The sequence below is a fragment of the Megascapheus bottae genome, chromosome 14 (assembly GCF_031878675.1).
Source record: "Megascapheus bottae isolate mThoBot1 chromosome 14, mThoBot2.hap1, whole genome shotgun sequence".
NCBI lineage: Eukaryota > Metazoa > Chordata > Mammalia > Rodentia > Geomyidae > Megascapheus > Megascapheus bottae.
In genome coordinates, this window is record NC_143522.1 from 31347990 (window position 1) to 31358080 (window position 10091).

A 10091-nucleotide genomic window follows, 5' to 3' on the forward strand; every position below is an offset into this window, starting at 1 on the left:
TAAAAGCCAGCCCTGAACACAAAAGTCCAGGAGATTCTTTATCTCAGTATAACAACCAGAAAACTGGAAGTAGTGTTGTGGCTCAAGTGGTCGAGTGTTAGCCTTGAACAAGAGAGTTCAGGGATAGCTCCCAGAGTTCAAGCCCCACAACCAACCAAAAGAAAACGTGTGGTGTCTATTAACAGCTGAGATGCTGGCATTTGGATGCTGCCAGGGAGAGCCAAGACAGCCAAATGACAGTGAGTAGCTTTGGAGATGGAGCCGTCAGAACTGGAAGGATGTAGACATTCCTCTCCTGGGGTCAGAGTGCATCAGAACCTATCTCCCCAGAAGATCAGCCTCAAGCAGACGCAGGTGTCTCTGCACCTTGGATGGGCCCATGCTGTGGTCCAGGGAGGATACAAGTCTTGTGTCCTACAATGTCCTCCTCCTCACGCATGGGAGGTTGGAGAGAAGAAAAGTCAAGAATAGTGCGCCTTAATATTTGATGACTCTGACTTCCAGGGAGAAAAAGACTGCAGGCCAGACCCCAGTGACTCAAACCTGTAAGACCTTGAAATGATTTTCGCCTAAAATAGTATACCATCTTTTATTAGTGTCATTTTAGTTTATAAGATACTTCAGGAGGGGGCCAGGAGGATGGCCTAGTGGTAAGAGTGCTCACCTTGCATGCACAAAGCCCTAGGTCCGATTCCTCAGAATCACATACATAGAAGAAGCTGGAAGTGATGCTGTGGCTCAAGTGGCAAGAGCACTAGCCTTGAGAAAGCCTAAGGACAGTGCCTAGTCCCTGAGTTCAAGCCCGACTGGCAAAAATAAATAAATAAAATAAAGCAGATACTTCACAAAAAATAAAGATACTTCACATGCACAATCTTCTAGATGTTGGAAAACCTACTATGTACACTTAATCTGTATGAAATGGTTGGCATCTGTATATACTACACATTTCTTTAATTTGTTGATCAATATCTAAGACAAGCTAGGTGGGTGGCTCACACCTGTCATCCTACCTGCTCAGGAGGCTGAGATCTAAGGATCCTGGTTCAAAGACAGCCCTGGCACTAAAGGCCATGAGACTCTTATCTCCAGTTAACCACCAGAAAACCACAAGGGGTAGAGCGGTAGCCTTGAGCTGAAAAGCTCGGGGACAGTGGCCAGGCCCATAGTTAGTTAGGCCCATAGTTCAAGTCCCACAGCTGACGATCCAAAAAAATAAATACATACATACATACATACATACATACATACATACATACATACGGCGATGCCAAAGTTAACCCTAAATTAGAAGGGAAAAAAAATGGAGGCACTAGAGGCTCACACCTGTATTCAAGTCATGATTCTAAGCCAGCCTGCGCAGAAAGGTCCATGAGACGCTTATCTCCACTTAACTTCCCAAAAGGCCAGAAATGGAGGCTAGCCTTGAGCAGAAACATTGAAGGAGAGTGTCCGGGCCTAAGTTCGAGCCCCAGGACCAACACATAAATACAATCAGACTAGAAATAGAGCACCAGCTGCACAAACAAGTACAGGGTCATGAGTTCAAATGTGAACACTCAAGGTTTTACCTTGCTAAGGCAGATACTGCTGCTTAAGCCACATCTCCAGCCCTTTTTGCTCTGATTTTTCCCCCTATTTTTTCTCTTCAGCCTGGGGCTTGAACTCAGGGTCTGGTTACTGTTCTGAGCCTTTTGCTCAAGACTAGTGGTCTGCCTCTTTGACCAACAGTGCCACTTGAGGTTTTTTCTGGTGGTTAATTGGAGATAAGAATCTCAAGGCCCTGTCTGTCTAGGCTGGCTCTGAGCTAAGATCCTCTAATGTCAGCCTCCTGAGTAACTAGGATTGCAGGAGTGAACAACCAGCGCCCAGCACTTTGTTTTTGTTTTGTTTTTGCCAGTCCTTGGGCTTTCTCAAGGCTAGCACTCTACTGAGGATCTCTGAGGAGCCATAGCACCACTCCCAGCTTTTCTGTGTATGTGGTACTGAGGAATGGAACCCAGGTCTTCATGCATGCTAGGCAAGCACTCTGCCACTAGGCCAGACTCTCAACCCCACACACTGTTCTTTTTTGTGTGTGGGTTGTAGGGCTTGAATTCTGGGCCTGGGCATTGTCCCTGAGCTCTTCAGCTCAAGGTTCCACCCTATCCCTGGAGCCACAGCTGCACTTGCAGTTTTCTAGTGGTTATTTGGAGATAAGAATCTCATAGTCTTTAGTGCCCCAGCAGGCTTTGAACCCTGGATCCTCAGATCTCAGCCTCCTGAGTAGCTAGGATTACAGGCATGAGCCACTGCCTCCAGCTATTCTGTTCAATTTTGAGTTAGGATAAGAACTCACTTTTTTCTGGGCCATCTTGTACCTCAATCTTCCTATTTATACTGGCATGAAATGACCATTACCCATGCCCAGCTTTCTTTGGAGGTTTTGAGATGGGTTCTCGTGAACTTTAATGCCTATCCTAGCTACATTACAGGAGGCCAAGATCAGAGAATCGTAGTTCAAACCCAGCCTGGGCAAGAAAATCTCTGAGGCTCTTTACTTAATCACCAAAAAGAAGCTAGAAATGGAGCTGTGAGGCCAGGAGCATAGCCTAGTGGTAGAGTTCTCACCTTTCATGCATATGAAGCCTTGGGGCCAATTCCTCGGTACCACATACACAGAAATGGAGCGATGGCTCAAGTGGTAGAACACAAACTTTGAGCAAAAAGCTCAGGGGCAGTACACAGACCTCAGTCAAGCCATAGGACACATACACATACAGAAGTTCTATATACTCTGCCATAGGAGTAAACCTTCCGTTCCATTGTTTAAATTGTCTCTGTAAAGTCAGCACTGATCTCTTAATTTTTTTAATTAATTAATTAATTGCCAGTCCTGGGGCTTGGACTCAGGACTGAGCACTGTCCTTGAGCTTTCTCAAGGCTAGAGCTCTACCACTTGAGCCACAGCACCACTTCTGGCTTTTTCTATGTATATGGTTCCAAGGAGTTGAACCTGGGTCTTTGTGAATGCTTGGCAAGCACTTTACCACTAGGCCAAACTCCCGGACCCCCTCTCTTGACGTTCTGTTAGGTTTTAGTTTTAGTTTTTTTGTTTTGGTCAGTCCTGGGGCTGGACACTGTCTCTGACCTTTTGCTCAAAGCTTACAATCTACCAATTTGAGCCACGGTGCCTATTAATTCCAGTTTTTTTCTGGAATTATAGTATATAGTACTAAGGAATGGAATCCAGGGCTTAATGCATACTACCCATGCATTTTACCATTAAGCCATAGTCCCAGCCCCTGGTTAAGTATTTTGTAGTTTGAAGGCCAGGTGCAGTGGCTCACTCCTGTAATCCTAGCTACTCAGATCATGGCTCAAAGCCAGCCCAGGCACTAAATAAGTCCATGAGACTCCAATCAACCACTAGAAAACTGGAAGTAGTGCTTAGGCTCCTGGGGTAGGGCGGTAGCCTTAAGCTGAAGACTTAGGGACAGCACCCAGGCCCAGAATTCAAGCCCTATGATCCACAGTTTGTGTGTGTGTGTGTGTGTGTGTGTGTGTGTGTGTGTGTGTGTGTGTGTGTGTGTTTATATTGTAGTTTGATTCTTCATAGTTACATAGACACCACTGCTTTTGTAAATAAGATATTCTGAAGAAAATTGAAAACTGTCAATTATTACTACTATGTTACAGATTACTTCTTTACCATTAAACGTTGAATTTTATCATATTACTACTCTTCTAAAGAATTTTAAATGAATTTAGTTACTAAGGTACAGCTAATGTCTAACAATTACTGTTAAACTTACTCTTACAAAAAATACATTTGAGGGGCCGGGAGTTTGGCCTAGTGGTAGAGTGCTAGGCTAGCATGCATAAAGACCCGGGTTCAATTCCCCAGTACCCACATGCATAGAAAAAAGCTAGAAGTGGTGCTGAGGCTCAAGTGGTAGAGCTCTAGCCTTGAGAAGTTCAAGGACAGTGCTCAGACCCTGAACTCAAGCCCAAGACTGGGGGAAAAAATACACTGAAAATTTTTTTCTAGATAGAAGATCTTGTAGCCAATTATAGTAATTTTACATTACAGCAAATGTCACTGTTTTTCTTTTTATTACTGTCCAAAAGAGGAGCCTTGTTTGATTTTTTTGGACTGTTTTTCTTTTATATAAGAATTGTTGGGGGAAAAAAAAAAGAGTTGTTGAAATTTTCTACTTATGCGAATCTTTTTGTTAACTTTTTTTTTTTTTACTTAATTTCTTTTAGAAACATGTCATTCAGGTTTATCAAAAGGTAGGATTTATATATGCACACTTATTTAAATAAAGCCTCACCCCCAAATGGCTCCTGCAATTAACCCCAGGTTTGGCTTTCTGGCCCTGTTTTTCTTAAGAACTAAACTTTTCTGCTGAAAACTAAGTACTCATTTCCTTAGAAGGAAACTGGAAAGAAATAGATTAACACTGTCAGGCATTTAAAGGAACTGTGGCACCCATGCAAAAAAAACCTCTGCATGCTCTGTGCATTTTCTTTCTTCAGTAGAATCATTTAGCATCCAAACCATTCTGTCTTCCGTACTAATAACACTTAGCATGCTCCTATTTGAATGAGGTGTTCGATAACAATGTACAATTAATTGACTAGCTACAAGCATGCAAAAGGTAAGTGTGGAATAGTATTTCTTGTCATTTCTATTTTACTTAGGACTGCCTTCACAACAGTTTTAAAATGGTTTTGGGGATAAGCATAAAATTTGGACCTCCAGCTATAAGGGCTGAACAATAAATAGTATTCTATATAAAACTACTTCCCACCACCCACTGAGGACAGCACTCTTCATTGTTTTTACTAAAGCATGACAGCAGGTTGACATCTCAACTTGATTAACATTTTTGGTATAGACAGTCAAAGGAAAAAAAATTACTGTCTTTGGAATCTACGAATATGAAGCAGAGAATCCCTGCCAGGTTCTTGTTAACAGAACCAAACCCTTGTCAGAAACAGGAACAACTGCTCCCTTGATTATTTTTCAGTTGACCTTTTTAGTCATCCAGTTTTGCCTTGGAGGCTGGGCACTGGTGGCTCACGCCTGTAATCCTAACTACTCAGAAGGCTGAGATTTGAGAATTGCACTTCCCAGCCAGCTCCGGCAGGAGAGCTAGAAAGAAGTGTAGCTGTGTCTCAAGTGCCTTGAGCAAAAAAGCTGAGAGACGGTACCCAGGCCCTGAGTTCAAGCCCCAGGACTGGCATTGAAAATAATATTTCCTTGGACAGAAAGTTGCGGTTGAACACAGAATTTAACCAATAGCCTCCTTTCCTTTTTCATTTTGGAAGCTATGATACTATGAAGAGTGGCAAGAGCCATGGAGGTGCCAACTGGAGGACCCAGCAGGGGTGTGGCACTGATACTTCCCCAGGTGTGCAGCTCTTCCTGCTCACACAGGCCTGTGTCCTCACAGAGGAGAATATGTCACTGCCTCAGGAAAATTCAGACTGAAGAGAGCTTTTGTGCTATTTTTATTACTTTTAAATAGTAGTTACACAAAGGAATTTCAGTTCAATTTGTAACTAGAATGTCACCCTTTCCAGTTTTTCCAGGAAGATTGAATTTAATAAGACCTCGAAAGGTGCTTGGTCATACTGGCTCATTGTATGATGTTTTGCTATATTGGTAGTTGTGTACCTGTGTGTAAGATTTCTTTTCTCTTTCCCACTTCTCTTTGCTTCTACATTCTATTCATTGAGGCTTCCAACTGAATATGAGAGGAACGGGAGATATGAGGGCTCAAGGTGAGGGAAATGATTTTTACTTAAAATATCTTCTTGATACTGCAGTTTTGTGTGAGAGACCATTTCTGAATGTTCTGCTCATAGTCCTCTGCCCCTTTGGGACATGCATGCGGCAGGCTTAGTTCTGGTTCCTATTGCCACCACTTCCCCATGGCCCCGGGAGCAAGGTGCATATTCCCTTGTGACCACCCGAGGGCACCCGTGTGCTGTGACTGGCCTCCTTTGTTTGTGCTAACACCCTGAGTGGGGATGGGTGGTCTGGGGTCAGTGTCACGACTCACAGAAAGTCCACTTATCCCTGATGCTTAATGTGACCCTGTTCTCACAGCACAGATGCAGACTGCTTAGTAGGAGTTGTTCAGACAAGGTGTTCTAATAAGATGGTAGCGGTTGTGTGTTTTTGCCTGTGCTCCCGGTAGGTGTCCTGTTGTGCGCATGGGGTCGCAGATGGACTGGAGTGTGTCGAGGTGGTGGTCTCCACATGGCCTCCTTCCTCGTAGTCGCCCCATGCGGTGCAGTACCTCGCTAGCTGCTTTCTCTTTGGGACAAGCTCTGGTGATACATTTGTCAGGAGTGTTGAGTGGGCTGCCCCAGGCCTGTCACAGCCAGAATCCACAGAAATAACCCTCCGAAAGCTAGCAGGCTTGTAGTTTGTGTGTGCATGTGTGTGCCAATGCTTGGGCTTGAACTCGGGGCCTGAGCACTATCCTTGAGCTTTCTCAAGGCTGGAGCTCTACCACTTGAGCCACAGCACCACTTCTGCCTTTTTTATGTATGTGTGGTACCGAAGGCCTGCTGGGCAAGCACTCTACCACTAGGCCAAACTCCTAGCCCAGGCTTGTGTTTTTAGATGTGTGGAGTGCAGGCAGATCAAGACGTGGCTGCCACTCTCAAGGAGAGTAACATCACGCAACAGAGGCCATGGGGGAATTGCTAGAGTCAGTCAGGAGGCAGCGGCCTGGGGAAGAACCTTCGTTGTGGTTTTCATAGGAAGGAATGGGTTGGGCAGGATAAGCAGGCGTGAAGGTGCCTAGTTTGGAATGCAAGGCACCAGGCCGCTGGTAAGAGTGTGCGGCGCCTTGATGCAATGAAGGAGCCTGGGTCCATCTCCAGTGGGCGGCCACCATCTAGGCCTCCCACAGCTGAGGCCCCTGAGTGTCCCCAAGCGTTTGTACCCTCCTCTCCTTGTACAGTGGATGGATGAGGAGGAACTGCCTCACGTGTCCTGTGTGGTTGTCTCAGACTCTTTCTGCCTCTCCTTGTCTTTTTGAATTTGGTCTTGGCCGCCAGCCTCTAAAGCTTTGGGATAGACAGCCTCCAGCCCTTGCCCCTGAGGGAGGAGGGTTTGTGAAGCCATCTAGCAGCTAAAAGTGACTGGCCTCAGAAGGTTCATGTCATGGCCAAAAAGGGGCTGGAGGCCTACCTCAGTGGTAGAATGAGGCCCTGAATGCAAGCCCCCACTATTGTAAAATGAATAAAGTGACAATAAAATAAAAATAAAAGTATGCTTCCTGGTATGAAGCAAGACCACCCTGCCCCTGACTATCAGGTGCCATTCAAGCACCTGTTATGACCTAAGCCTGCTTGTTTTCCTGCCTCCAAACAAAAACTCTCGCCTTATTGACATGCCATGGAAGTCTTTGCAGAGACCTTTCTTCCTCCTCATCCTTTTACACTCACTTCCTTCAGTGTCGCTCCAGCAGAGTTCACTGTCCCTGTGTGCTTCCCTGTATGTACCCTGCTTCCTTACCACAGCTCCCCATCCCAGAAATGACTGGCACGTCTGCTGTTTTGTATCTGAAATGGCAGTTTAGCCAGTCCCTGAATTACACGGTGTGCACACAGGCATTTCAGTTCTCCGCAGACAAATGAGCAGTAGCTTCATTTTTCCATTTCATTAGTAAGATTATGTCACCGGGTTATTTTTGTTGTTGTTTTTGGGGGGTTGGAGGAGTATGGGCCTCATTGTCTGTGCCAGCCCTGGACTCCTGGGCTCAAGTGATCTTGCCCCCAGCTTCTTCATGTAACGAATTGGAAATTTCACAAAATGGAAGGAAATCAGGTGTGTAGAAGTGACCCAGTGGTCACGCTCACTGCATATGCCCAGCATCCAGGGCATACATGCCAGGAAGGCATTTGGAAGCTGTTAACATCAAGACCCTAGTTATCCTACCTGTCAACTTCTTGGTCCTCATGGTGAGCAGAGTAAGGTTAACAAAGTGGCGTTGTGGCTCAACTGGTAGAGCACAACCTTGAGCAAAAAAGGCTCAAAGACAGTGCCTGGGACTGTCCCCCCCCCCCCAAAAAAAAATGCCTAAGAAGCCGGGCACGGTGGCTCACGCCGGTAATCCTAGCTACTCAGGAAGCTGAGATCTGAAGCAGTTCAAAGCCAGCCTGGGCACTAAAGGCCATGAGACTCTTATCTCCAATGAACCACCAGAAAGAAAACTACAAGTGGCGCTATAGCTCAGGGGGGCAGAGCGGTAAGCCTTGAGCTAAAGAGCTCAGGGACAATGTCTAGGCCCAGAATTCAAGTCCCACGACTGACAAAATAAAATAAAGCTGTATGGCCAGGTGCTAGTGATGCTAACTACTCAGAAGGCTGAGATCTGAAGTTCCAGATTCAAAACCAGCCTTGGCAGACAGATTTGAGACTCTTCAGTTAGCTAGCCAAAAGCTGAAAGTAAAGGCATGGCTCAAGTGGTAGAGCACTAGCCTTAAGTGCAAAAGCCAAGGGTAAGAAGGAGGCATCGAGTTCAACCCCCAGTGCTGCCATAATCAATTACCAGTCTATTGTTTAAAACAAAAGGCCACGGATACTTTTCATTTAATAAATAATAATGTACCACTGTGTGTTTCAGTCGGAATGTATCTTCAGAGCAAAAGGACGAACACAAAGAGGCGAAACCTCGCTCACTGCGTTTCACCTGGAGCATGAAGACCACGAGTTCCATGGACCCTGGCGACATGATGCGGGAGATCCGCAAAGTGCTGGACGCCAACAACTGCGACTACGAGCAGCGGGAGCGCTTCCTGCTCTTCTGCGTCCACGGCGACGGGCACGCCGAGAACCTGGTGCAGTGGGAAATGGAAGTCTGTAAGCTGCCAAGACTGTCTCTGAATGGGGTCCGCTTTAAACGGATATCAGGGACATCCATAGCTTTCAAAAACATTGCTTCCAAAATTGCCAATGAGCTAAAGCTGTAATCCAGTAATTATGGTGTAAATTAAGTAGCAATTTAAAGTGTTTTCCTGAACACGATGGGAACGTATAGAGTACTGTTTAGGCAATAACTCTGCATCTTCTAAATCATGGCTCTCACATCTAAGAGCAGGAGCACGCCTGGGAGCGAAAGCTGGCCTCTTCTACGAATGCACTACATTAAAGTCCTGTGACCCTGGCTCTGTCTCGTTTCCATTGCCCTGGGGGTCAGCATGTGGCACCGCCTGCCCATGTCTCCTGTGTGTGGTGGGAGTGGCGGTGGGTGTGTGCAGAGCAGGTGTGTGGGGACATCTCCTGACGCTGGCACTAGTACCTCTGTGGGAGATCATTTGGTGCTAAAACATTACGATTGCCAAGGAGGAAAATACTGAATTACTGCTAAATATTAACCTTAAGACTAGTCAATAATTAATACAGGTTTACAGTTCATGCCTGTGGTTTTTGTGTTTGTTTTGTGTTTTTTTTAGTGCAAAAGGTTTAAATTTATAGTTGTGAAACATTGCTTGTGTGTGTTTTTCTAAGTAGATTCACAAGATAATTAAAAATTCACTTTTTCTCAGTAAAACCTTGCATCGTCTCCTCATGCTATATTTAAGACTTAGACTTAGGTCTGGGAGTTTGACCTAGTGGTAGAGTGCCTGCCTAGCATGCACAAAGACCTGGGTTAGATTCCTTGGTACCATATACATAGAAAAAGCCAGACTCAAATGGCAGAGTAATAGCCTTGAGAAAGTCAGAGGACACTGCCTAGGCCTTGAGTTCAAGCCCAGGACTGGCAAAAAAAAAAAAAAAAAGACTTGGTGCTCTGCTCACCTCCATCAAGCTGAGCAGAAGCAGAGGGATGTGTGGTGTCAGAGCACTGGCCCTAGCATGAATTTGGTAGTTTGAGCCCCTGGCATCTTTTCTTTCTAGTCATCTCGGCACCTTGAGGTGGGAGGGCCTTGGGGGTGTCTGGTGATAGAAACATTCATGTGGGGGAGTCCTGGCCTTGATGGCTCTGTGTAGTCTTCCTCATTCCCCTTCTTTGTGACTCACGTTTGAATCAGACCTAAAAACATTTTCCCCTACCTACCTGGCTTGGGGTAATAAACTCAAC

General features: G+C 45.5%; 1 protein-coding gene across 9 annotated transcripts in view; it reads left to right on the top strand.

Moving 5' to 3' along the window:
- Window positions 1–9494, top strand: part of Mark3 (microtubule affinity regulating kinase 3) — a 71751-nt gene extending 62257 nt beyond the window's left edge. For 3 of the 9 annotated variants that reach the window (XM_090344893.1, XM_090344898.1, XM_090344894.1), the window contains 3 exons: window positions 4249–4275; window positions 5728–5772; window positions 8634–9494. In XM_090344893.1, the coding sequence (XP_090201019.1) occupies window positions 4249–4275; window positions 5728–5772; window positions 8634–8979 (418 nt within the window). In that variant the 3' untranslated portion in view covers window positions 8980–9494. The remainder of the gene's footprint in view (window positions 1–4248; window positions 4276–5727; window positions 5773–8633) is intronic. The other 6 variants (XM_090344896.1, XM_090344901.1, XM_090344895.1 and 3 more) reach the window with 4 other exon arrangements.
- The last annotated feature ends 597 nt before the right edge of the window (window positions 9495–10091 follow it).